The sequence below is a fragment of the Bemisia tabaci genome, chromosome 4 (genome assembly GCF_918797505.1).
Source record: "Bemisia tabaci chromosome 4, PGI_BMITA_v3".
Taxonomy (NCBI): Eukaryota; Metazoa; Arthropoda; class Insecta; order Hemiptera; family Aleyrodidae; genus Bemisia; species Bemisia tabaci.
This window is the reverse complement of record NC_092796.1, coordinates 10,137,845-10,165,540: the sequence shown is the minus strand read 5'-3', so window position 1 is coordinate 10,165,540 and position 27,696 is coordinate 10,137,845. Positions and strand designations below refer to the sequence as shown.

General features: G+C 34.5%; 2 protein-coding genes across 4 annotated transcripts in view; one reads left to right on the top strand and one right to left on the bottom strand.

The window, feature by feature from the left end:
• The first annotated feature begins 447 nt into the window (after positions 1 to 447).
• LOC109033493 (transmembrane protein 87A) lies at positions 448 to 20,909 on the top strand. Its single transcript, XM_072299284.1, has 17 exons — positions 448 to 549; positions 1,159 to 1,374; positions 2,404 to 2,464; positions 2,968 to 3,065; positions 3,679 to 3,786; positions 4,431 to 4,568; positions 5,187 to 5,357; positions 6,072 to 6,192; positions 6,831 to 6,996; positions 8,300 to 8,518; positions 9,170 to 9,290; positions 10,200 to 10,303; positions 11,007 to 11,086; positions 11,963 to 12,039; positions 13,492 to 13,544; positions 14,282 to 14,309; positions 15,619 to 20,909. Exons 2-17 carry the CDS (start codon positions 1,231 to 1,233, stop codon positions 15,658 to 15,660), a joined length of 1,731 nt encoding a protein of 576 aa, XP_072155385.1. The 5' UTR covers positions 448 to 549; positions 1,159 to 1,230; the 3' UTR covers positions 15,661 to 20,909.
• Positions 20,910 to 21,021: 112 nt separating this feature from the next.
• Ndg (Nidogen) overlaps positions 21,022 to 27,696 on the bottom strand; it is a 40,635-nt gene continuing 33,960 nt past the window's right edge. For all 3 annotated transcript variants that reach the window (XM_072299281.1, XM_072299283.1, XM_072299282.1), the window contains 10 exons: positions 27,424 to 27,552; positions 26,471 to 26,599; positions 25,701 to 25,909; positions 25,053 to 25,209; positions 24,532 to 24,660; positions 24,138 to 24,248; positions 23,400 to 23,571; positions 22,821 to 22,996; positions 22,272 to 22,380; positions 21,022 to 21,313 (listed from right to left, as the gene is read on the bottom strand). In XM_072299281.1, the coding sequence (XP_072155382.1) occupies positions 21,193 to 21,313; positions 22,272 to 22,380; positions 22,821 to 22,996; positions 23,400 to 23,571; positions 24,138 to 24,248; positions 24,532 to 24,660; positions 25,053 to 25,209; positions 25,701 to 25,909; positions 26,471 to 26,599; positions 27,424 to 27,552 (1,442 nt within the window). In that variant the 3' untranslated portion in view covers positions 21,022 to 21,192. The remainder of the gene's footprint in view (positions 21,314 to 22,271; positions 22,381 to 22,820; positions 22,997 to 23,399; positions 23,572 to 24,137; positions 24,249 to 24,531; positions 24,661 to 25,052; positions 25,210 to 25,700; positions 25,910 to 26,470; positions 26,600 to 27,423; positions 27,553 to 27,696) is intronic.

The window sequence follows — 27,696 nt, the reverse complement described above, 5'->3', positions numbered from 1 at the left end:
GAAAGATGAGAGATTTATCACGGACTTTCACAGCGAAATACCTCACCTTTTTTTGGGAGGGAGGGGCAAAGTAGATGTTGAGGGGGGGGGGGGGGGCTTGTCCCCCAGTCCCGCCCATGGGTATAAGTATCAGAAAAGACGATGAAAATTAAAATCTGTTTTAACAACTGCGGGGAGGGGGGAATGGCGTGGAGCAACTTTTCAGTAACTCGGCTAATAAGTAATTCGAATGTGTCTTTTCTATACCACTGAGATTTCCTCCAGACATTCGAGGAATCAGTGCGAACTAACGCCGTAGGATGATATCATCTCGGATTGTGATGATGTAATTCGGAACTGCGACTGTCCCAATGTCCTTCGCTATCACTGCCGTTCATTTGCAATGTAAGTAAGTACGCTAGCAGAATGCATAGCTTGCAATAATTCGCACTTCGCGGGCTGACGAGACTCGACCTCGCGAGCACCAATCATCGCGCTCCTTCACCGTTCAGCAGTGCGAGTTGTGGAAAAGAGAGGTTAGATTTTTATCGCCACTTCACGAGTGTATTCCAAAGACATAAAGACGGAGCACTAAAAGCAAAAAATGAAGCTTCTAGAGCTTCCTTTCAATCACCTCTACTATTGGCTAGAGGATTGGCGGCGAAATCGGGACAAGTTTGAATTCAAATGTAGGGCGGGAACTAATAAATAAAATTGCGGAAACAAAGTATTTTAGGTTGATTTTTGCCCAAATTCAGGTACACACTCATATTTTATTAACTTTAGGTTAGTTTCGGTCCGTCGTCGACCGACTGATTTCATTTGAGAGTAACGTAGATCTAGAACTGTAACGGCCTGTTTGAACCTGCAGAACCACCATAAGCAGAAGAAAAACTAACTTTATCTGAGATTACTGCCTGTTACCGAGCAAAAATAGGTGTAATATATTAGGACGCAGACCGAACTTTCTTAATATAATCGTTTTAAGCATTTAAAACACGTTTCGAAGAAGAAATAAGGAAAAATCAAGAGGACAAGTTCAAATCAAATTTCCGTTTGCCGCCATGGATTCCCGCGCTCATTTACACACTCACACAAGCGCGCAGCGCCGAACCTAGCTTCACTTTTTCCCCGTGCTTTTAGATACGAGCGCTCCGTCTTTATGTCTTTGGTGTATTCTTTTCTTATCATTCGCTTCGTGTTCAGCAATGTCGTTTGCTGTTTCGCCCGATTTTCAGCCCGGTTTCGATCATGTTTACTCGGGCCTTTAGTAACACCGAATTCCCAATGGTTTTTGTCACGAAGATCATCAGTTTTTTGCTATGTACCTCATTGTTTTCGTTCGGGGTGCACGCATTTGCGGACCAAGGGATATGGGATATCACAATGAATGAGGTAAGAAATGCTTTGCTGCTCTGATAACTATTTCCATGACCGAAGAAACACCCGAGGAATCGTTTCTGTAGCCCGGAACGTAATGTTTTATTCACACTCAATCACCCTTGGTTTGTAAATCTTAGTGTTTACAACTCCTCCGGTCAAATTTCATGCGCCCATTTGATAAGTCGATTTCATCAGTTTGAAGCGGCCTCTGATGATCTATTCATGCAGAGTGCGTAATCATGTGAAAGGCTGGATTTTTAGTGTGTATTTGACTCTTTGGTGGGACGCGGAGATTTGTTTTTACTATAATGCTGAAGGTATGTGTCCTTCATGAGCAAGATGAGTGGATTGAGCTTGTTTTATTTCGAAAATTTTACTAAATTTTCGCATAGTTTTTAGAATGATATAAAGTTACTGTCAAATCTAAACCTGCTGTTTACATATCAATTTACTAACCTCACATCAAGCTAATTATTGAGGTATGTATATAATCAATGGACGACAGGCAGCCAGTCGAACGGCTTATCTATCTGGAAAGTTACAGAAAAGACATTTCTGAAGTAGATATCTAATGTGGTTAATATTAAGCCGAAAAGCTGTACCAAGAGTGAGGTGAAGTAAGCCTGAAGCACAAGGTGAACGTGTACTAAAATCGCTTAAGATGCTGCTGATTGCTGCTGTCCGTGAGATTTCAACTTTCTTAGCATTCTTTTGGCTCAATGGATGTTTCAGATTAAAGATCTGTCGTTATCGAAGTTGGAGAAATAAACTGAATGTCGTCACCTTCTGGCCAAGGTATCACAAGCACTATGCAAAAGTTCAAAATTTCCGCCGCTATTTCATTTTTTTACAGAGAAATTGATCAACGAAGCTGTTCGAAAATTTCACGGAATTTTCTTTGTGCTGCCGATAACATTTAACAAAATTTTCAGACAGATTCAAGCAACAATTTCTCTGTAAAAAAATGAAATGGTGGCAGAAATTTTTCGTCATCAACTTTGGAGTGGTGGTTCTAAGGAAGTTGTTTTTCTCTTGTTTCAGACAAACACAATGTATGCACAGACCAAAAGTCTGTTTAAGAAGTCCACCATATCTGTTCAAAGTAAGTATTTGATGATGTCAATTTTAAAATTATTACCAAGTTCTAAATCTAGGAATTATGTTTTTACAACATTGACATATTGAAGAATTGTCAGCCTGGACAAGTTTGATCACTGAATATTTTCAATGAAAATAATTAAGTTGAACGGTATCATTTTTATAATCAATTTCAGCAAATCAAAAGAATGCACTAAGTATAGGATTCAACTGTATTTACTATAAACTCAGAGATCAATTCTCTCATTTGTGGTTGAATTCGCTGTTTTGGTAATTTTCAACTTGTTCCTGAACCATTCATTCAAGGATCTGAGTAGATCTTATGACTTGGAGAATTTAAAAAAAACTAAGGTGTCTACTTTAAAAAAAGTACGGATACATAAAATATATCCTAGGATTCATACCTGTGAAAACTAGTTTTGCTGAGATGGGTTGTTTTGAAACTGACGTTTCAATTCTAATCTGACCCTAATCTTTCATGGATCTTCTATTATTTTTCTGTTTCAGTCAATTGTGATGCCATGAGCATCTCAGCCACAGTAAGGGTTCAATGGATCATAGCTGAAACGAATTGTTGGCAGCATTATGCCTTTCTAAAAAATGATGTAAGTATATTATGTGGCTCCATATTTTCTGCTTTTGCAACTAATTAGTTCTCTTAAGGTTTTTTTTTGTCAACATTAATATTGAATATCTTTTCTACCTAATCTGCTTGCTCTGTGCAAAATCACAGCTACAATAACCACAGAAGAAAGACAGTTTGAAGTCAGCCGTTGAAAATATGTATCGTAAGAGAGAGATCCATTTCAGCTTTTGGTTTCCTACGTTCAGGGTCCAAAATTTTTGGATTTAAATGTAGTTTTACTCTCTTCGTCAGCATAAAAATGATTTTAATGGCTTCCTACTTTATACTGAGATTGTTTCCTGTTGTAAACCCTATTCCGAATTGGAGACTTAGTTTTTCAAGAATTGTTCTCCTGAAACTTGTGTCCTTGTGTATTTACATATATGTTCCTTTTCTATCCTACATAGCCTGATGGCTTCAGTAATCATGCTCTGCCAGTGATTTTACCTCTTTTAACTTAGGTATACTCTACCATTTGGGACTAAGATGTCTAGTCAGTAAGAAGTTAATTTTATTTTATTTTATTAGTTATTATTTTGTATTTCTTTTTTATCAACTTTACTTACATTCTGGGAATTTTCCTTTTTTTATAGCTCTCCAGATTATGGGTGGAAAATATTGTCAGCAATTTGGACAACTTCACAATGCCTCATGTTGAATCCATACCTCGTATTTACAACTGCAGCAGTCACATAGATGTGGTAAAAATTCTTCTTTTTTCCTCCACCTTATGAACGAGATTTTTCTAAGTCCTAATTTTTAACTCACAACAGGCAGGCAAACGTAGACTCTTCTTCTCATTTACGTGTCTATCAAGGCTGGTAGTTACAAAGTTCTTGCAAAACTTTCAGTGCAATCTAATGGTTTTAGAAAGGATTCTTATGGATTTTTGATTAATCCTAAATTAATGAGTTTCAGTGTATCATATAATAGAGGCTAAAATGTTTTTTTATTTTGTCAGGGTCTTTGTGAGGTACGAGTGTGAGACGAAAAAGAGAAAAAATTTACTCTGGAAATGAAGAAATAAAAGCATGAAATTTACATAAAATAAAAATTTGATGGATCCCCTAGTTTTGAAAAATAGGAAAGGAGACACATTTCTTCTAGTTTTACAATCGAAATGCAACAAGGCAATCCTAAAATGGTTCTCCAAGAATTAGTTCCACAATTCTCTTAGTTAAAGTATGAAGAATCTTTGTGCTTGTCCTGCAAGCATTCTCTTCTATAATTTTTATCAGCCAAAATCTTGTCTTTTGCGTGATTTTATACACCAATAAGTGATAAATTTGCTGTTAATGACATTTAATATTTGGTTTTGTGATGTTAAACCTCTTGATTTTTATAGTTTCGGGACTGGCCGCCCAATAAAAACCTTCCAGTGAGTAAGGAGCCAGAAAAAGAGGCGCATGACTTCATCTCCCGAAGAAGCGCAGATCAGGATGAGATGGGCAGCAAGCTTTCTTTAAAAACCCCGCACAACACTGTAAGTTTCAGTTTCTGTAGTTTATGCCACTCAAACGGAAGGGAAGAATAGAAGACAAAGGCGCCTCCTTCTTTTGCATGTATAACACTGTTATAAAATATTTTGGTTTCAATTGACTTCCAACTGATTTTACAGGAAAAGTCAGGGAATTTTGCGAGTAGCAAGCCAGCCTAGCAACTTAAGGCGGTGTCAGCTGAGAGTGTGCAAACAACTTCTGAATACCTTCCTTCTTAATTAAGAATCTCTATAACTAATTTATGTAATAATAAATTTTGCCCACAGTGTAACAGTAGCCAGCGTGATTAAAAGAAAATAAAATCGAAGTCTCAAAGTAGAGATTTTCTACAAAGTTAGGGAAAGTCAGAGAAATTTAGGGGTTGGAAAAGAGCACAAAAAGTGAAGGGAAAGTCATGGAATTTGAAAATGAAAAATTTATGGGAACCTTGCAATTGTATGTGAGGGAACAAATTAATCATGTCAAAATTGTCCTCCTCTCATGAACTCTTCCCAGGATATCCTCATTAATTTCCGTGCAGGATCAATAGCATCATACATACATCATACAGAGCATCACCTGCAAAAATCTAGAAGATATTAATTATTTTGGTTTGTTTTAAGCAGCCGTCAAAGCGATCATCCTTCCCAATAACCAAGGATGGAATTTACCTTCTCATCTTGAAGATTGAGCCTGGAATGCAAATGAATAGGGAGCCATTCAATGCAAGCGTTCATATTGAAATGAAGGGTGATTATGGTTACTTGTCTGCGTCGGACTGGCCTCTCTTACCGGTAAGCTGATCACACACGGATGTTGTGAAGTGGTGTTCTGTAGTTTTATTTGCCTTTCATATTCATAAAAAGCTCATAGGTTAATATTATGAAATATTAATCATAATAAAGTGCTTAAAATAAAACAATGGATATCTCATGTGGCAATATATTTGTAAAATAATTATTCGCAAACAGGCAGCGCAACTCGCACTTTACTACTTTTACTGGCAGCCAACCTACTTTGGGCATTAACCTACGCTTGATGCATTCAATCAATAGCACCTCAGATAGGCACATTCTTCTACTTTTAGTTTATTTTCTGATTAAAATAATACACAACTTTGCCACTGAAGAATCTTTACAGGAAAGCTAACAAAATTCTTAAATTCAAAACATTCGATCTCAATTCTTGAGAGCCCCTCCTATTTTCACCATGTCTTTTGTTCCATGAAATCGGCTCATACTTTTTCTCATATCCTGAGGGTTTTTAATCGGATTTTTTTGAATTTGCCTACTTTTAAAATATTTATTCTCTTGATAAGAACACATATTATATTATGATTTCATTCTAAAACCTTTTCTAGTGACCTATCTTCATTTTAGTTCAATCCAGCATCCATGAAATAACTTGCGTAAAAATTTATTTCTTAAGTTTTTTTTTTATTTTTAGGATTCAGGGTTGACAGTCTGGGTTTTAATAATTATAAAAGTGGTTCAAATTTTCTCTTACAGTTCTACGAAATAATGTGTATTATATACATAATATTGGGTGTGATCTGGTTGATTCTCTCTGCGCTCCAGTGGCAAGACCTTCTGCGAATCCAATTTTGGATAGGAGGAGTCATATTTTTAGGTGAGCTACTTACATTGAACTCATATGATGTGAAATTTTTCTTCAGAAAAGAGACTTTTTGTGTCAAAATCTTTCAAATGTAGTCACTAATACCCTTCAATGAGTCATAGCTCCTGAAGGAATGGTTTCTTGCAGAAAAAGTAGTGTACTGTTGGAAGCATTAAACATGATCTTTCATTATTGAAAGTTGTTTAATGACTATCGACGACCAGCAGAAGACAGTAATTAAAAATGCAGCATTTTTAAAGGTTAAATTTCTGGTTTTATTTCTTTCATTTTTTTTTGCATGGAGCAACTCATTTCATATGAAGTAAATCGTCTCAGTTAACATCTAATTCAATGCCCCAAATTAATTTAAAACTTCAATTTAATATTCTACTCTTACAGTAATAGAAAGTGTTGATCTTTAAGTTCCTTCCTATGATTCCTCAGGGAGTTACACAGAATTCTGCTAAGAATAAGTGTCTTCCAACAGGCATAATTGATTTTGTTCGCAAGAACAAATCTTTTTTCATGGGATTTAAGTGATTATGTAGCGAAAATGTTTTAAAGTTTTATTGAACTTATGTGCATTTATTTGAAAGGTTATGTTTCTTATGTTGTGAAGTCCTGTTGTATGACATTATAATTTGATGCAGGTATGTTGGAGAAAGCAACATTTTACGCAGAGTATCGCAGTATCAATGTCACAGGAAAATCAGCCCTTGATGGAGCTGCAATGATTGCGGAACTGGTTTCCTGTGCAAAACGTGCTCTTGCCAGAATGCTAGTCATAATTGTCAGCGTTGGTTTTGGCATTGTCAAGTAAGTCTTCCTATGTCTGCAAGTCAGGACTTTAATATTTTGTATTCTAGTAATAATGTTATAAATCTGACTCTTGGTTTTTCTTATTTTTTTATTTATTTAGGTTTCATGGAAGTCTTTGCTATTGAGCCATTCTTTGTAGAAACAAAGCATAAAAGAATGTCCACCCTCCAAAAAAAAGTACAAAAACGTTTACTCTTGGAATCACTGCTTCAATTTTATTAACGCAGGTTTTTTAAGAAGAGTAAAAGAGGAAAATATACCATGCAAAACTTCCAAAAGCTGGCACAGAAGGAGCTGCCTGAAGGCAGTGAAATGCTTATTAATGGACCACTAGACAAGGTACGAATTTAAGCATTCTAATACATGTTTCCGAACCAGAATTTCACGCGGAACACGATTTGCGCAACGAAAATTACTGAAATCAACTCCTAAGGAAGATATTAACCTTTTTATTTCACATTGGTTATGAGGAATTTGAAAGGCCCGCTCACAAGAAGCTCAAAGCTCTACGTAAGTCAAATCGCGCACCACAACGGTTTCAGCGAGCCTCTCAATCGAGCAAACGTTCATTTCCCACCATGTGTTGTTCAAACTATAAGCAATTTGCTATAACTGAGCCAAAGCGTCAAGATTGAGGTTGCCTGATTTTTATATCGCAGAGACTGTCATGATGACGTTTAGCGCGCGATGTGAATCACGTATAGCATTGAGTTTTCATGAGCAGGTGGTTTGAATTCACGCATCAAGAATCATTTAATTTCTTCGTGAGGAGTTGATTTCGGTAGTTTTTGTTGTCCGCATCGTGTTCTACGTGAAATTTCGGTTAAGAAACCTGTATCAGAATGCTGAAATTCGTACCTTGTCTAGTGGTCCATTGGGGCAGGTTTAACAGGAACACACCTAGTCGCATTTTAGGAAAAAGTTAGGCGGGAGTAGCTATGAATTTACCTAGCTATAAATTTTCTCACGTCAAAATTCAAAGTCGAGAAAATTTGAAAATAATTGTTAAATTTTTTTCTTTTCATGGAGAAGTAAAACTTTCAACCTCTCTATTTTGGTTCAAACTTGGTGCATTTCTGCTAAATTCTGTCCTGTGCACTGTATACATTGCCTCTACAGAGATCAATTAATGTTTCTACTTATAATTATTTTAAAATTAAACGTTTGGGACTATTCAAATGAGTAAAACAATAAAATTCAATTGTTTTTAGTTTACTTTGTATTTCAAGTAGTAGTTTTCTCAAGGGCAACTTCTTTTTACTTTCATTAAAACTTCTTTATCATAAACTTCTGTTTACAGACCCAGGCTGGGACCTGTACTTCACCAAGTGTTAGGTGTTGGTGCTTTGTATTTTATATTTGCCTCTGTCGAGGCTTACGTCCGAGTGACAAGTCTATATCACGACATGTCCAAAGCAATGTACTTTGCCTCTATACCCCTAGCAATTTTGGACTCTTCAATTTGCTGGTGGATCTTCACGAGCCTAGTTCAAACCACTAGGGTACTTAGATTAAGAAGGTTAGTATAACTTAATAGTTAATTTTTAACCAGCATGTAATATCAATTTTGTCATGATGCAGTAATTGCATGAAAGGAGGACTTTTGATTTAATCAACTATTCTGATGTAAAAATTTTGAAAAAACACGCTTGTGCCACTAGTTTATAACCTTTATGAACCGGAAATTTTGACCGCATTCAGGGAAATTGAAATGTTTTATTTGTCTTTCTGATAAGACAATACCAAGGTGTATTGGAGTTACTTAATGATGGTTGTGGTGCTTGGGTAGACGGTCCCTCTTTCTTCTCTCTTCAATGGATCAGATAATGGACTGGTCGTTAGTAACCAAAGGGGTTGACTGTCTGACGCGATAGAGAATCAAGAAAAAAAGATCTTTGAGCTGAGCACTATAGCTGACCAATCACATGGAACTCCATTACACCCCAGTCTTGTCTTGTTTTACAGGCAAATGCAAAATTTCATCAATCGGCCTGCTCATGGTCGAAAAGTTTGTTCACTTTGTAATCCAAAGATATTTCACTCCAAAAATAACTTTAAATTGATGCAAATATTACTAGGGTATTTTATTCAAGCATAGTTGGACTCCAACGCATTTTTTTTTCACATCCTCACAATGTTTATTTAATTATCATCTCCTTTATATTTGCAGGAATGTAGTGAAATTAACTTTGTACAGACATTTTACCAATACTTTGATATTTGCTGTCGTTGCTTCCATAGTTTTCATGTTGTACTCAATCAAAGCCTTTCGACTTCCCGCCTGTCTCAAGGTAATAGTCTTATTTTTATATTTGCGTTTAAATATTGTCATAAGTATGGGGAGATGCAAATGTGAGGATTTGAGGTTGGATTTAAGAAGGCCTGGAACATCCCGGAAGCTTTTTTAAGGGTTACTTCACATTTTTTAGTGCTTTTCAAGCATTTATTGAAGTTTTTGAAATTTTTCTATCCAGTTTCATACTGAAATCATCCTTACCTCAACAATGTTTCAAATCTCAGGAAATGATCTTTTGAAAATTCTGGACCCTACCAAATTTTGAATTGATAATGATCATTAATGTCCTTAAGACTCTCACATTCCCAAAAATGTAACATTAATACCTGATGTAAACAGAAAAAAATTCTTATTTTGGCAAGGATGATTGCAAAGTAAAAGCTTTTATTTCTGGAAGTTAAGTTTGAGGTTTGGTTTGGGTCAGTGAACTTTTACTGAAGTTCAATTCAGGTTTGTTTCAGATCCACACTTTGAAGTTTGCACAGCCCTAATCATCCTATCATATAGAATTTTCATGAGTATCACTGTGCAGTTGATTTCTTTCTTTCTATCAATATATTTCACCAATAGAAAATTATAGAGGGAACCAACTGTGCAAGTGGTTCCTTACTCCAGATCGCTGTCGCTCTTTTCATGTATTCAGAAGAGGGGGACCAAGTTATTTCCAAACTCAAATAAAATCACGATTTCTTAAATTTCATGATTTCTGCAAATTTGACTTTCTCCGTCCAGTTTATAAAATTTAAAATTTTGAAATGCAAAATTTTCCCAAATGAAATAAATTCTATAACACGTATACCTTTTGTTTTCCGAAAAACTTGGTTTCTTTCTATCAAACTCGATCAATATTTTCCGTTGAATTCTCCTCATTGATTGTCCTTATCTTTTTCTTCTTTTTTGACAGGATTGGAAAGAACTGTGGGTAGATGAGGCATTCTGGCATTTCTTGTTCTCTGTTATATTATTAGTAATCATGATCCTTTGGAGGCCTACAAACAATAATCAAAGGTATTCTCAATTTTTCTCTGTGATCCGTGATTCAAGTACCCTTGCTGATGTAGATGCTAATAATCTTGCCTGACACGGTCAAGATCTTTTTGAAAAGAGTGTTAAGTATACTTCTATTTTGCGCAATTCAACATCATCAGCTCTAGAATTATTTTTGTACAAAAGTCAACCCATTCGCCTCATTTAACGAGTATACTCGTCAGCGCGCACGCGGGACATATCTCAGTTGACGAGTTTCTTCGCAGCACCTATCAGCGTTGCTATGCGATTTTTTTGCTAGTGGTTTTTCAATTTTCCGGTAGATGGCATCTCAAGCGTCGGAATGCCGAAAATGGCGCGAATTAACTCGTCAGCTGAGATGATGTCCTAGGCGCCCGCTGATGAGTAAACTCGTCATGTGAGGCGAATGGGTTAAATCTTGCAATATTTGCATCTAATGTCTAATCACTAGGAATTAAAACTTGTCATTTGTCAAGGTATAATTTGGGCGAACTTTAGAAGAAAGTGTAAATAGTCAAATCAGTTCAATCAAAAATCCATGATCAGTCAGTTAATTGGAGGTATGTAAGTGGTTTTGCATTGTACAAAAAACTTGGTTTGCTTCCATTAAATTTTGTTCATTCACAGTAGAACTTGTAAGAATTGTTAATATAATGATAGGCTAATACTAATTTATTTTTACTTCACTACTTTACTTCTCTAGGTATGCCCACACGTCCCTTCTAGATGGATCAGAAGACGAGGAGGATGAGGAAGAAGAAAGGTTTATCAATGATGCCTATGGTAAGTATATCCATTTCGTTTGTAGTAACGTCCCTAAAAATTATGAAAACCCTCTGGGAGCAACCTTATTGTATTCATTAGTCAGTCAAACTTTTAAGTATTGAGGTGATTTGACGGTTGCCATTTTTTGTGTCAGAGCGATGTGCAATATATCGCATCAATTCGTTCCATAATTTCAGCAACTTGTTTTTTTTTTTCGAATATTGAGATTGCACTTCTGTTGTTATGAGACTACAGAATTCATGTACCAAATTTGACAAAGAAATTCAACGTAATAAAGGCTGGGTTTTTTTAGAGGAAAAATATTTCATTCGAGTTCAGTTTCGATATTATTATCGAATGCGATATTTTTCCTCTAAAAAACCCTGCCTCTATTACGTTGAATTTCTTTGTTTTTGGTACATGAATTCTTTAGTCTCATGACAACAGAAGTGCGATTTCATTATTAAAAAAAAATGACAAGTAGCTGAAATTATGGAACGATTTGATGCAATGTACTGCACATCACTCTGACACAAAAAATGGCAACCGTCGAATCACCTTAAGCTCTCTCTCTACCTCTGAGTGGCAAAGTCTTATAATTTCCTTTTTTTTAAGTAAGAAGAAAAAAATAATAACAGAACGTAGGGATTCGATCGAAATTTATAGGTCACAGTCAGGATTGTCTATGATTTAATTTAAGCATGAATAGGAAGTTCACACCATGCTGTGAAAAATTGGGTTGTTGTGAAATGTGAAAAACATGAGTTTTCTGTTGAAATCGCAAAATGCTCACCAAAAACTTTGACTCTATGGGCTAGAATCTCTCTGCCTTCAGAGGGTCACGTACTGTATTTTTTATTTTCAACTGTGTTACAGTGTTTGATTTTTGTTTAGGTGTGAAATTAAGAGGCTTCGGAAGTCGTAGTAACTCTCCAACCAGAAACAAATCAGCCAGCACCACGAATAGTCCAGTAAGATATTCAATTTCTTCCTTTAATAACTGCAGTTGATTTTTGTATCCTTTTATCTCTAAAATTAAAATTTTTGCGATGGGATGAATTAAATGAAGCAAAGATAAGATAAAAGTCTTTATCTTTTCATGTCATCAATTTATCGTTGCCATAAACCTTGCAAAAAAGTTAATAACCCGAGCAAAAGAAGCTTCAAATAGTTTTTTTTGCTTTTGTTATTTATTCTCATCATTTCTAACTACAATGCTAAAAACCAGGGAATGTCTCTCCCTAAAAATATTTTTGATGAGCATTGTGGTCTTCCAAATGGTCCATAGTGAGAACGTGTCCTTTCTGTGGACCATTTGGAAGAAGTCAAAACTGAGAATTATTTCTATATCGAAATTGTGATTGTGTGACACCTCTTTGGGTTAGATTATTTGGGTGATGTCAAAACTGTGGATTTACTTACTTTTGATTTCGACAAGTTTCCTTATTTTTTAGTGTTTCAGTTGAAACTAATCAAGCTAAACAACGCAATATGGAGAAAGTTTTTTTTTTCAAGGTCTAGATTAAAGACTAATTGAAGATTCAGTCTCAAAAGTTATTCAATTTTACTGAGTGGTTTTACGAAGTTAGAGATAGAAGAACTTCAAAGTTAAGATTTTATTTTTTTATTTTTTATTTTTCCCCTACAAAAAGAGAATATTTTTATTGTAGACTTGTAAAAATATTTCAGTAAAAGATTTTATGATTATAGCGACAAAACGGTTTACAGATAATCAAGTAATTAACCCTTTTAAGTAATTTTAAACCTTGGTAAATTGAAAATTTTCGATTGTCAGGATAGGTAATTTTTTTTAAGGAACTCATCTTCTCCTTATATATGGACCAAGACCAATCTTTACAGGTCAGTCATTCCCGCGGACAAGATTTGGAACTCTATTGCGCAGTGAAATAGTATTGAGTGCCTGCTATGTATTTCTCATGGGAGCGCCCATTGTGACGTAGTATTGAGTGCTGTCGAGTTAGGGCTGGGTGGGAGAGTGACCTCAAAAAGATGCGCAACGACTGACCTGTGTGGATTGGTCCTGAGATGGACTTCATGACTGCAGTCAGCCTAAGTGCTCTAGACTGCCTAATTTTTTTTCATGCTTCATTTTTATAGAATTTATGGATTTGATATACTTCCAAATACTGAAATCAGCATCAGTAATTAACTTTTCAGCAAATAAAAAAAATAAGAAATGCAGATTGTCGACCAGTTTCATATTTGACCTCAAAAATGTACAAACATCATTAAAACTGGGTCCAAAAGAATGCTTGCAAAGTTGTTTTAATAACCTCACCTCTTTTTTGCGCTGTCTTGATTGAATTGATAACATGCACGTTTTCACATGCAATTTTTGCAACTTACTTCTTGTTTTTCCAATCAGCTACTGATAGTTCCTTCCTTTCTCTCCTTTTTTCCAGGAAGAAGATTTAAAGTGGGTGGAAGAAAATATCCCAACCGCTCTGGTTGACACGTAAGTCTACTCTAATTCCCTAGCCCTCTCCCTCTCTTTTTCTTCATATCATAAATCTTGTTTTTTGAAAAAAAAAACAAAATTCATTAAAAAATTCTTGCTGGGTTAAGTTAATTAAAGTAGATATTTGTTCCATCATTTGTAGAAAAATAGACGTAAGTTAATAATGGTGTTTTAGTTTTTCTTTACCAAATATTTGCTTATCTCTGCTAAAACAGATGCCCTTAATCAGAATTACTGCAATCTTTTTTGTAAGCATCGCATCATCGCTCGTATTATCTTGGCTTCATCTGTGTTTTACGTTGCACACCTAGTGCAAATCTGTGCATCTCTGATCGATGAAATCAAGGTGAAAGGATCTATGGTATGCACTACTGCGATGGATGACGTTACATGCTGGGTTTTCCAATGAGCAGTATTTCCGTTAATTTTGGTCGTAAAAATTGGTGTTTGAACAGATTTGATGATTTATTGCTAGTCTATAAGCTTAAATCATCGGAACAAAATTCTATGTGTAGTGTAACTAACCAATTGGGAAAGGTGAAATACAGCGATTAGTTGGAGCTGTCTGAATAGTTAACGTGCAAGTTTTTTTTTCGCTTGGTGTAGTTAAATCAGAGTCAGTTCTTAACCTAATGTAAAAATGTCCCTATTTTTATTTGAATTTACTTCAAAATAATTTTTCCTATGTCTTTCTTGCTTTGAATTATCTAATTTCCTGTTTTATTTCTGTGCAGGACGTTGCCAATTTTGGATTCTGATGAGGTACGTTAAACAGCTTTCAAATTCATTATATAAAATCAGTCAAAGTGTCATCCTTGCAAGGAGGCAACACTATTTTTCTTCTATTTAAATTCATTACGAGTAATAAACGCAAGGTTAGGTAGTCTGCCTCGAATGATATCAATCGTTTTACAAACAGTGGTGAAATTTACATGTTGTATGTATGATGTAATATTTTACATATACATATTTAAATGGATGAAACCTTGCGTTACCAACTTGTGAAAATGGCCACTGGTCAGTGGAACCTCCTTGATTCCTTAATCACATTTTTTCATATTAAAAATCATATAGATTAGAAATACATGGTTACATTTTTCACAGGATTTTCGAGAAAGTCCGTCTCGAATACAGGGAACTTAACAATGGTTAAATTTTTTTTATCTTTGAAAATGAATTATGCGGTCAATCTCAGTCAGCCCTGTGATAATGGACTTTTTTCCCAAGCTGACGAAGAGATTTTATTCTGAAACGCTCTTACATGTTGCTGCTAACCTCAACTATCAATGACATGCTATCCGCATTGAATGACCACTAATTTAATGCGGAATAATACGATAAATTTAAGAATTCGGTTATGGCTCAGAACTGAAATTGCGATCTTAATGTTTTATTCCTCTAAATAATATCTCCATTTTAAATTTAAAATGCATGAAACAAGGCCTGAAAATCAAACCTTGGAATACTCTTTTCTTAAATCATTATGCGCCCAATTTCAGATTAGTTCCAGTGAAAATCAGATTTCAGTTTTTTTTTTAGTTTAGGATGTACTGAGGTACAAAGGTTCCAATTTCGACCTCTCATGGAGTCGTCTCAAAATGTTTTGGATTCTGAAAATGTGAAAAAAGGAGGGCTCAAGTATCCTGCTGTGCTAAGGAAGAACGCCGTATAAACCATCAGGTGTCGCCAAATTTCCTTAGATAAAATACTAATTTCCTAGTAAAACTATGAATATTTCTCTTACACATTTTCAGATAATTTTATGCGCAATATCACCGAAAGTTCCTGAAAATGTCAAGGAAAAATATTCATAACTCTTTTTAAAAATAAACATTTTAGCGAAGGACATACGGCAATTCTCGAATGTTCATACAGCGTTCTTCCTTAGCACGGCAAAATTAGTAATCAATAGAAACAGTTTGGAGGAAATCTGGGGGAGGGGGAGGGGGTTGTGTGCAAAAAGTGTCGTTTTCGCACTAAACTCTTTCAAAATATTGTATTAGATCCTCATCTTCGGTTCGATTTATGCTCACCGAACAATCCTAATCCTCTCTTTTTTCTTCATCAACAGGAAGTCATGACCACCAGATTTGAAATCTCAAAGATGCAGTGATCCTAAATCTAGAAATCTGCAGAGCTGACATCAATCATTTAGGAAACAGTTCCTTTGTTCACATTGCTCCTTCTAAGATTTTTTTTGTACTTTGCCATGAAAAACCCCAACTTGTCAAGTGAGGCCCAAGAAATTTTGTTTTCTCGAAGTATCAGCATCCCGATTAGTGATATTTGTTACCTGTCAGATACTTGAGACCGTTCTACTTTTGAAAAGTAGGACAGATTTAGACTTATTCACCTGAAAGACGTCTATCTGCTATGGATCACATGTGTAGGTAGACTACTTTTATGTAAATGCCCCTGCCTATGCGAACAAAGTCAGTCTACTTGCGGGAGTTTCAAAAAAAGTTATGTGTGCAAAATTTAAGGACTAGTAACACATCTTAAGTAGGGACAGACTTGAGATTAAAAGAGAAAGACGCCAGTGTCGAGAATTAAAAAGCGCTCACAAGTATTATTTGCAAACACTTCATGAAAAGCCACAGTTTTACAAAATTTCTTCAGAGAGACCTCTTCCATGTAATGAAATCCTCACTTGACGCTGCATTATTATATTTCTTGTTGTTACATATTTTCTGTTTGAATGGTGAAAGTGCAGAGATGTGTATTTCGGTTTGCGGCTTGCAGACTTTCTGTCACACTTTATTTTCTGCATGGAAAACTACCGAACATAATTTTTTTGAAATTTTGGTGATTTTCCTCTAAAAATTAAGAATATTCCATGAAAATTTCAAGCCATGATGTTGATTTGGTCTCCCTCCATAAAATGAAAGAGGAGTTAAGATTTTGAAACACCACTACTGAGATATGCATTTTTGTTGTATCACAGTTGATTCGCTTTAACATTGTTGCAATGCAACTTTAAGAGACACCAGCTGTTCACTCCATACTAAGTTATGTCTTTCAATTCGTTTTATAATCCATCCAAGGCAATGTTTGGGTATCAAATTCCATCAGCAGCAGCTTCCCAACTCAAACCCTAAATTCCAACTCATCCCTCAAACAGACGAGTTATCTCTTGAATCTTCCATTGTAGGTAGACCTTGTTTTTCCAAAATATACTCCTAGAAAAATCAATATCGCCATCATGAATTAAATAGAATTTCTGAAGCGCGTATACTTTGAGAAAATTGACATTGGAATTTTTTTTTTCATTGTAAAATTTTCAAAAATCTGTCGTCAGATTCTGTCTAGTATAAAAAGTTTGGCATATAACCTCATGTACATATATTTTGTGTCCTCTGACCAAAAAAAATCGAGGTGCTGAAAGAATCAAGTAGTTTAAAATTATCTCTCCTATTTAATTTTATCCTCCGATCCGTTTATTTTAGCAGAGTCAGGACTAGGTCCTCGGCAGTTTCAAATTAGTGTCAGCCTATAATTTATCAGATGACAATGATTGCTCCAAAACCTCGTTCTGCATAGCTTGGTAACCGTAGAGTTCAATTTCAATCCATGGAATGAGTGAGAATCCTTTCATTTGGTGCATTAAAACCATTAATAAGTCTTGCTGCTCTGAAAATTTTTTTGAAGAAAAAAAAGTGTGTGCAATAATTTAAGACTGGTGGATGTGTTTTCTAAAGATACTCTTGAAACTTCAAAGATGTGAAAAAAGGTGAAAATAAAAAGAAAAATTGCTTCGGAAATGAAAAAATAAGTGCTGTGCGACAAAACTGGTTATATTACATAGTAATAGAATTGAGCATTTATTCAGTACTCTTCATAGGTCAAACACATGTTCATAGTTGATAATAAAATGCATGATCTCAGGCCTAGAAAGGAAAAACGATTAAAGGTTTTTTTTTTGTTTTTTTCCAAAATGCGTGAAAATTTTTAGAATTTTATAATATTTAATTCTACAAAAAAGTTCATCATTGGTTTATTGTATGATTTTAAGTGCAAATAAAGAAAGACTTCATGAGAATGGGATAAGGTTGCCTTTATTTGTAAAAATCTTCATATTTGTTGGTGCATTTTACGTAATATAAGGTCTTTTAAGATTAATAAGTTTCTCAGTTGGAGAAATATTCATCAGTATTAAAATAACGACTGCAATGAAAGTAACTGTAACTGAAAACTGTGTATAGAGGTCTGGTAATGTGCTTTAAAATGAGTGCAAATCAGAGCGATAATATTGAATAATATTATCATAAAAATTTTTACCACAGAGTACCATGAGTACCATAAAAAGTAAAAAAAAATAAGTATGATTTCCTCACCGATGCGTTTAATCAATTCAATATTATTTTTAAGTCTTTTATTATGCATTTCTTGTCAGCGGTTTAACATTTATATAATGTTAGTCTTCATTATCTCCATTATGTGTCTGTCTGTATGCCTCCATTATGTCAACGGTTCAATTTTATTGTATTTTGCATACAAATCTGAACACTTGCGCCATAGTGTGAAACATTCATATTTTGTTTGAATGATGGTGGACAGTGTTCATTCAGTTAGGACTTTTTCTGCCAATTGGCAACACTGTTGTTATGTTTCTTCATGCTTCAGCCAAAACGTACTCTGAGCAGGCTGAAGGATTGTTACTGCGAACAGATCGCGGTTCAACGCACAAGTCGTTTCGATAGAGTGTTGATGATTTTGCCAGTAAAACTGAGTATAAAACTGAAATGCTCTTTACAGAGAGAAATAATTCATTTGAGCACAATATTCCCGCTCAGATATATGCTGTTTGGTGCGCTGCACTGATGATGGGTCCAATTAGACTCTACAAGCGTCAGCAGTTGTCTTCCTAATTGGTCCTAACTATTGTTGCACCAAACAGCATATCTCTTTGTCACAGGAAAGAATTGTTACAGAAATTATTGCACAGTAGTAAGTCTGTAACACTGCAAGATGTAATTTAATCAGTATTTTGGCTCATCTGCACTAAATCTTCGGGCTTTCATAAATGTTTGGGAACTCAAATCTGGGTCTCGCCCTGTCATTTATTAGTTGATTCATGCACTGGTACTTATTTGAATTATGTGCAATGTAAGGCATTGATCAAATTTGACGTGCTGATTGATGGAGTGCAACTTTACGAATTTATTCTAGAATTGCCTATGCCATAAGTGTACGTTACTAGTTCATAAGATGAATCTTGATTCCTCCTCTGTTTGACTCTTCTTATTTAAGGTTTGCAATCTTTTGTTTTAATATTAATGATTATTTTTGTACATGTTCCTTTATGAGTCCGCATGCTCTCACTCCGTAAAAATGTCAACAATTTTTTCACAATCACAGTGCAATCACGATTCTAAACAGTGTGGGACTGGTGCGTATCTTTTTTACTCGTGAAGTGGTCAGTTTCTATTACTCTATTGATTTTGCTTTCCAATAATCTAAGTTTGCAAGTCTCAAAAGTTCAATAGATTGATCTTAAGCAAAAAGAAAGGCAAAATTTCTTTCTGGTTGAAAGGCAATCGATAGACTAATCATCCAGCATTAGAATCTACTCTAATTGGAACTGCATTAAACAATTCTGTTTCGAGTTCAACGAAAAAAAAAAATAAATCCTAGGATCCGTTCACAGTTCCATATGATGCTGAAATTCCGAAATAAGGACCATGTTCTCTTCCTTTCAAATTTCTCTTATTTTAGGTCAGTTATTTCGTCCTTATGCCACAAGAGGAAAACCAAATTTTATATTATCTTATAATTTGTATTTATTTATGTCTTTATTTTATTATTTATTGCAATTGCGCTGATATGTGATATTTCTTGAAAATGTGTGTATATAATAGGTAAGCAAAATTAGAAAATTTTTCGGAAAGTTGGAGCTTGTTTTGAAATTAATTTAGGTATTCTAGAACCTTGACCATAATGTTGCAAAAATGTTGAATTTAAACTATTTTCAGTTTTAAACTTGGTATTTTTCAAGTTAATGTCCATAAAAAGCTGATAAACAACAGATTTTTTCAACTTTGGCCAATAGTTTCTCAAATCTTCCATGCATTTTACAGGGTTTTTCGAAGTCGAGTGTTGTAGTTGTTTTGTCAATGAACGAGTATTGTAATTCAGATTATTTTCAAATGGGATGTATTTCATCAGACTCCCCGTGACACAACAATCTCTAGTAACAATTACTGCCTCAACTGAAGGTTTGATCAGAAGATTATTGCGGTTTTCGTAATAGCAATTCATTGTAACATTAATGGAAGTACAATTCGCGATTTTGTTGATAAAATTACTTCTTTTTCATTGCCTTTATTATTGTCAAAATTGTTCATGTAAAACTCTATTTTGCTCATGACTGTCCAGTCAGCTTTCTTTTAATCGTTTCAATAATTTTCGACTTTTGTCATACTTTCTAGTTAAAAAGACGTATCAAAATTAGGCGTAGATAAAATTTTACCTTTTCTTTTCAATTTGCATCCCTTTAAATCAAACCTAAAATTTACTGTTTGAGCACCCTGGTTATAATTATTATAAAATTCATGATAATTCAACAGACATCATTTTTATATTTAATGTCATCAAAAGATGCTCTTTTTGTGGAAGATAATTTTTCATTTTAAAAATAAAATACCCATGTCATCCACTTTATAGTTTCCTCAAAACTTTGTGTCATCACTACCAATTTCTAAAATTAATATCAACCCATTTGCTCTCTTTTTAATGTCTTACGTAAAATTTGATCCGATTGGAAAACCCTCTTAAAAATATCCAAATATTTCTCACATTGTAATATGTAGCTTCCTGCACTATCAATATCTGTTTCTTAACTCAATTATTTACATTAATGGCTGTAAAAAGTTTTGTATGAAATCCAGGAAACCATTGAAGTTTCTCTATCAAGTTAAAGTTCTAGTATCAAAGAAAGTTTGTTTTCCCTAGTCTAATTTTATTTGGCCTCTAGGATTTTGTAATTAGGATTTTGTAATTATGAATCGAAAAGTAGAATCCTTTTTGTTTCGCTTTCACTGAACCTAGAAACTGAAACTGTTTAGCAATCCAGTTGCATTTTCAGTCTGTTATAGAGGACTGGAAAGTATAAAAAATCACTTAATTTAAAAATTTTGTTTCCTCTCCTCTCAGATAGTCGTCAGTAACATTTCGTGAAACAATTCATTTCTTTTAGTCAAGAGCCGGTTAAATTTATAATCCAATTTTATCGAAAATTGCTATTTATTGTTACATTTTAGCGTTTGTAAATTAAAGTGCATTTGTAATTTTATTTTATTATAGAATTTGTAACATTGTTTAGTTCAACAGTTTTCTTTTATAATAAAATTGGTCTGATTTTAATTTTTGAGTTGTACTTCAACTTGTTTGGTCTGATGCAACTAAAATGATAAGCCATACTGAGAAATCAGGAAAAACTAGATGTTCTGCAAAGAGACAAACGATAACCAGAAGCTCAAATTTAAGAGATTTATTAAGAAAAAGTTGCCGCACTAAAGATCTTTTTTTTTTACACAGGAGATAAAATTAGACAAACTTGAAGCTTAGAAAATTACAAGAATAAATTAAATGAGATGTATTAAAATAAATTATTTACAACCATCAAAAAAAGAGAAGTTCTTTAGTGTTATGAGCGAGGGCACTGAGCAAAGACTGGAGTTATACCATACAGTTTTCCATTTCCAATAAGCGGTAATTGCAGATTGCTCAGTCTTTTCCCACTTCGAGTAGCACTTTCGACTTTTTCCCTGAAAATTGAAAGAAAAATTACTGAGAAATTTGTCGATTTTTAAAAGTAGACCTTAACAACATTTTGAGGGTTCCAATTAAATGGTCCATGGTCACAATACGTAGGGTACAAAAGCACTAAGACAGCATCAGGCATAATGAAAAATAAATCGAAAATCAGATCTTTAAACAGAGTTAGCCTTACATGCACAGCTGAAGTAAACAAAAAGCCTACTTGGCATCTCCACAGTTTTATTTTAAAGGATTAATTGATTACTTGTTTTAAAATAAAAATTGAGAAAATCGAGAGGTTTACTGTAAAAATCGATTTTCAATTTTTGTAACTGAGGATAAAATCTCTGAAATTAAATCATTACTATTGACACTTTCATTAATATGGTCTAAAAATAGTTTGCGGGAAAAATTGATCTTGATTCTAAATAGATCTTTGAAAGCTCCTGCATTTTTTTTTTTTTTTATTATTATTGGCGTCAAAAATTAAATGAGTAATACCCTGTCCCGAGGTGGTTCTTCTTTCGAGAGCAATTTCACAGTTGATTAATCAACAATGATATCTAAATTTCAGGACATTTCTTCAAAATCTCCAAGCATTCTATAACGATGTAGCTTTCAGGTATTTGCACACAAAATTTAACAGAGGAACATTTTAAAATAACCCTATAAGTACATCCTGAGCAAATACATATCACAAATTGTTTTGACTTTTGATTAGCAATATGTATTCACTTGGGACGTACTTATGGATTTATTTCAAAATGTTCCTCGGTGAAATTTTTGCGTATCAATTACAGCGTGTTGGTAATGATTCGATTAGATTTTGAGGTAATTTCCTACAAGTTGATTTCAGACATTTCAAGGTTTCATTTACTTTGTGTTAGCTTTAGGTGAGCTCTTGTGACGCCTTGTTTCTTACTCTATCTAATGATTTACTGTTGAGAGATTTTGAAAAATACTTACAATATCCAATCAGTCCAATAATACTTTTCTCGGGTAATTGCTAAGCCAAATGGATAGCTGCAGTTTGAAACCACAGATCGGTGCGTTCGAGAATCAATACTAGCGCATTCTGGAAAAGTACAATTTCTTGTCAATTGTTGTGGGCAAGCGCATTTACATTGTTGATCAATCAAAAAGTCCTACTTCAATCACAAACTTATTTTATGATTGAGTAAATTTTTGACAGGCACTGTATAATACTTCAGCCTTTTTTTTTATTTTTATTTTTTATTCATTATTTTAGGGGTCACATTTTCATCCTCTTGATTCATTTACTATGAAAATTTTTATGTTTCATACTTTGCAGTAATATTATTTCCCATTTAAAATTAATACACAGGAATATTCATTTGACTGAAGATATTTTGATGCCATCATTTTTTTCATTTGTTTAAATGTTACATAACTTTTAAGAGGTTACTATACAAAAAGGCTTTTGGCTACGGAAGAGTATTTCCTTACAGAATTTCTTAAGGGTCATTGATACCAGGGGAGTTTTGTAATGCTTACCGATAGATTTGGTGCCTGCATCAGCCCAGCATAATTCGTCCGTATCCCAGTCTATTGCTAAAGAGTTTGGTAGGACTACAGAGTTGCCTTCTAAAAATACAGCTCTATCTGAACCATCCAGATTGGCCCATTCTAATTTTGGCCTCTTGCGGTTCCAGTCGGACCAAAATATTTTCCTAAAATAACAGGAGGTTTGTGGTAAAAAGAATAGGAGTCAAAACAAAATTTTCCCAATAGAGAAGGACAACTAAAAAGATTTCAAGTTGCAAGAGACTGAATGAGGCACGAGTGAGGAATGAAGTTCAGATCTCCCTTGTACTCGTAACTTTATTATGCTTTTTGAGAAATTTTACGTACAGAGTAACTCTCTTTTTCAATCTGGAAAATTTTTGAAACAGACCCATTGAAACAATAGCAGAGAGCATTAGAATTTTTTTTAGAAGAAAATATTTTAAACAGTGAATAGGTATAGGAAAGTTGCTTCCAGTGAGGCTTGTTCTGATTTTGCAATATCATGGGTGGCGGTAGCCACCTTCTGACAATGGCATTAATGGAAGTGGGCTGATGTCAAAAACTTACTGTCTGAAAGGGTGCACTGCGATTCCTCTTGGGTTCACTAAGCCGCTGCTGATTAGAGTTGTTCTCTGTTTGGTGTCCAGATTGACAACAGCAATTTCCTTCTTACCAGAGTCGGTCCAGTACAAAAACCGGTTGATCCAATCTACGGATAGTCCTTCAGGCGATATAACGTCTGTTCAAATAAAAGAGAGATTGTTAAGCTCTGTTCAATGTTCTTTTCTGACAGAGGTAAAATATTTGTCAACAAAAAAGACTAACCGCCTTTTCGACCACGAGGCACAGCTGAAATGATACACTAAATCATTAAGATACCACACATAAATACGACAAAATGAGGAAACTGATTGCCTCATTATATGAATAGGAGCAAAATTCTTCAAAAACAAAACTCACGTCCAGATTTCAGAGGAAGACGAATAACTCCTTTCAATTCTCATTAATTGACAGAATTAATTTTTTACAGCTGTGTTCAATAAATTCATTTGTTTTCAAAATCTCTTTTCCTTAAATGACAAATTTTCTTCTTCATGTACATCACGGAAATTAAAACAAACAAACTACTTTTTTAAGGTCTTCATGTTCTATGAGTGTATGAGTTTACCGATAGATACCTGTGACATTTCATTAGTTACATTGATATTGACTACTAGATACTAGAAAAGGCAAGCACTGAGATTACTTTGAAGCAGTTTATATACATACCGAGTATTTGGATCTGGAGAGAATGTTATGGCTTACCTGTGATATTTAGGTCTTGAACATCTTTGCCGTTGAATTTACAACTTTTGATTGCTCTGCCACTGATGTCACTCCAGTAGACACGGCCCTCCATACAATCGACAGTAATACCTGGAATAAGAAATTGGCAGCTGGAAGAAACTTCATAAGCATGATTTTGCAATATCGTGCTTCAAACTCAAAATAAAGAAAAAATTCATTAAGTGAGGAAAGTTTAACAGACTTCCAGATAAAAGTCATTAGGAGTTTCTTGGAAAATTTTAAAGAGTGAAAAAATCAAAGTAGACAAAAATTGACCAGGCTGAAGCTTTTAAAGAATCTGATGTCTAGGCTTCAATAAAGATTTCAAATAATTACCAAGTTATTATTGAAATTATATTATTGAAATAATTACCGATTGCGATTTGATTAGTTTGAAGCTGGATGGGTCGAGGGGTGTCATTCTTTGATGGATTGAAAGGCAGACGTATTGTTGTCATCCCTTGATTGAGGAGTAGAAAGTCTCCATCAGGTTGATGCACTTCTGCAAAATTGATAAGGAGAAACGATGATGCAGAAATTGATGAAAAATTCTAAAATTAGCAGCTTTTGTTCACTGTTTTTAGTCAATCTTGAGAGTGAGAACATTTAAATTTCGGTTTCTATTAATATTTTCTGCAGCATAAGACAACATACCTACTACATACAAGAAAAAAATAGACTCTAACTTTTCAAAAACGCAAAATACGTATTAAATTAAATGAATAGAGATAATAAACTGCTCATAGTGTCTTCTTTTATGATGCCTAGCAGTTGGTAAGAAAAAAGTATGGTTGTTCTCCAACAGCCTTATTCTGAGAGTAATAACTATCGATTACTGTAATTGAGCTTTTAAATGTGTGCGCGATGATAAAGCCAGCATCAACAAATACCAACCTTTGCAGACGTATCCATTTCCATAAAAGCCTTCATTGCATTCACAATGGAAAACTCCCAGTTTACTGAGGACGCAGGATGCATCTCTGCTACACATGGATTTGTCCTCGATACAAGTTCTGACAGGTCGACACTCATAACCATCTCCTTCAAATCCCTGCACAGTTAGAAGAAAACTCACAGAGAATTAATAAAAAATTATTTTTTACAAAAAAAAATGAGTTGATATCCCTTTATAAAATTCAATTTGAGGCATTAAAATGTATCTCGAATAGTTTTCATCTCTCCACACCTAAAATTGCACAAGAAGTTAATACCTACAATAAAACGTGAGAAGTTTAATAAAAACGTAAAAACGTATGTACTGCATGGATTGCACAAGATAAATTAAATTTAAACAAAAATATATACATAAAAGTGCCAGTGAGTCATTTATCACCTATATTTTCTGATTGTTAATTTAAAATTTTAAGAAACAACTTTCAAAATTAGAGCAAGGTAAGAACATGGAAGGGTTTAAGTTATAGCCAAAAAGGTAGATTGTCTGTATTTGGGACTTCAATTCACTTGGTATCGGAGCAATGCTGGTACGAACATCTAATAAAGAGTTCATTGGAAGATGAATTTGAAAAATGAATTTTCACTTACCTTCATACACTGACACTTATACTGACTCAGCGAGTGATTGAAGATGCAGTTGGCACTGGGTGAACAGTTGGGGGCGGAGTGACAATCGAGTGGCTTTTTCTCACACTGATTCACACCGTCACCAATGAAATTGGGCAAACACTGGCACTGAAGCACATTTGACTGTGGGTTGATGACGCACTGAGCATCTGGATGGCAGCGTGCGCAATCTGAGAGAAACAAATCTGCTGTTAATCGTACATTCAAGATTTGGGAGGAACATTTAGACAAAAACCAGGATCAGTTTAATTACATCAGACATTGCCAGATTTTCTCTCATGTTTTATTTTTCTAATTGAGAACTAACCAGAAGTCAGATTTGAAATTTTTTGAGAATATTTTTTGCAATCCAGAAGAAATTTACAGGAAGTCTCAAAGCTGACAAAATCATACTTCAGATTCAGAAATCTCTACAACCAGGGTTGACATTTTTTGGACTCAGGGTATGCACCCAGCAGACAACAGTTTGCTATCAACTTCTGATATAAGTTTGCCATCAGTTTCTGACAAGAGTTAGCATGAGTAAGCCCATGTTGGCCTCAAGAGACCAACGGAGTGCTAAGAAAGAACCTTAGTGTCAGGCTTACAAGCTGGACAAAGCATGCAACAGGTTCTGGAGTTATATTCGAAATTTTCTTTAATGAAAAAATGAGACTTCAGTGATTGTTACCATACTTTTTCATTTATTGGGTAAAGCCTTGGAAAGCTTAATATCCTTTGGTATTTCTTACCTTCAGTGTCTGGTTGACAAATTGATCCATAATTGATGTAACCAGCGATACATTGACATTCTTTACGGTCTGTTCCTTCCACAGAAACGCACTCTGAAAAGGCTCCACAGTTGCCACAGGCTCCTAAAGCTGGGTAGAAAAATCAAAAGTTCTTTAAAATCAGTTTCATAATTTAGCAGTCAGCTGTAACTTTTCACAGGAAAAGGAACCTTAGTAGTAAAACACTAAAGGTACTTACAAATATTTTGGTAATGCCTCAGAATGTCAAATGAAACCTTATTATGTCGAAGAATATAATGTTTATTACAATTACAAAAATCCATTTCCAATCAATTTCATCAATAGCCTTCTCATTTTGCAAATTGGCCATCCCACTTTTCAAATTGGCCTTTCCATTTTAAAAACCTCTCATTTCTCTCATGTACAAACTGCTGCAAATCAGCAAAAAATATCTTGTTCCTATCACGGTATTAGAAAAAACATACAATTAGACATATTTCTATCAAACGGAAATATGTGCATTATGACGTGAGCCCTGTTATGCACATATCCTTATGGGTCTCAGAGCTCATGTCTCAATGCACATAGTTCCGCTTGATAGAAATACGTCCAATTTTTATCTCAGTTCTGCCGAAAACAGGCAATATTAATGGGGTGTGTGTGGCTTTCCCATATTCGCACATAACCACTGGTCGAGTGGTCAAAAATTTCTTGGTACATAATGTAATTTGGACGTATTTCTATCAAACGGAACTATGTGCATTATGACGTGAGCCCTGTTACGCGTATATTCTTATGGGTCTCAGGGCTCATGTCTTAATGCACATCGTTCCGTTTGACAGAAGTACGTCCATTTATGAATGACCCGAAAATCTCCATACAACTTTTCTGTTTTTGGGTTTTTGCATTTATTATCGTTGAGGAAATTTTCACCATAGTTGATTTGTTCTTACCAATTTCAGAGCACCTGGTTCCGTCACCTTCGTAGCCTTGGTTACAAACACACACATACCGGTTCAGAGTTGTATTCATTGCACAGGAAGCATGAGTGTCACACTGATCATAATCTAAACAGGATGTTTCTGGAAAATATTAATTAAATGAATATTAAATATTGTTATTGATTTAAAATTAAATGAAGTCTAGGAAATTTTGATGCTTGATAATTTAAAATTTTACATTCTCACTTAAAAGTTCATTAATTTTTCTTCTGATTTAAACTTACA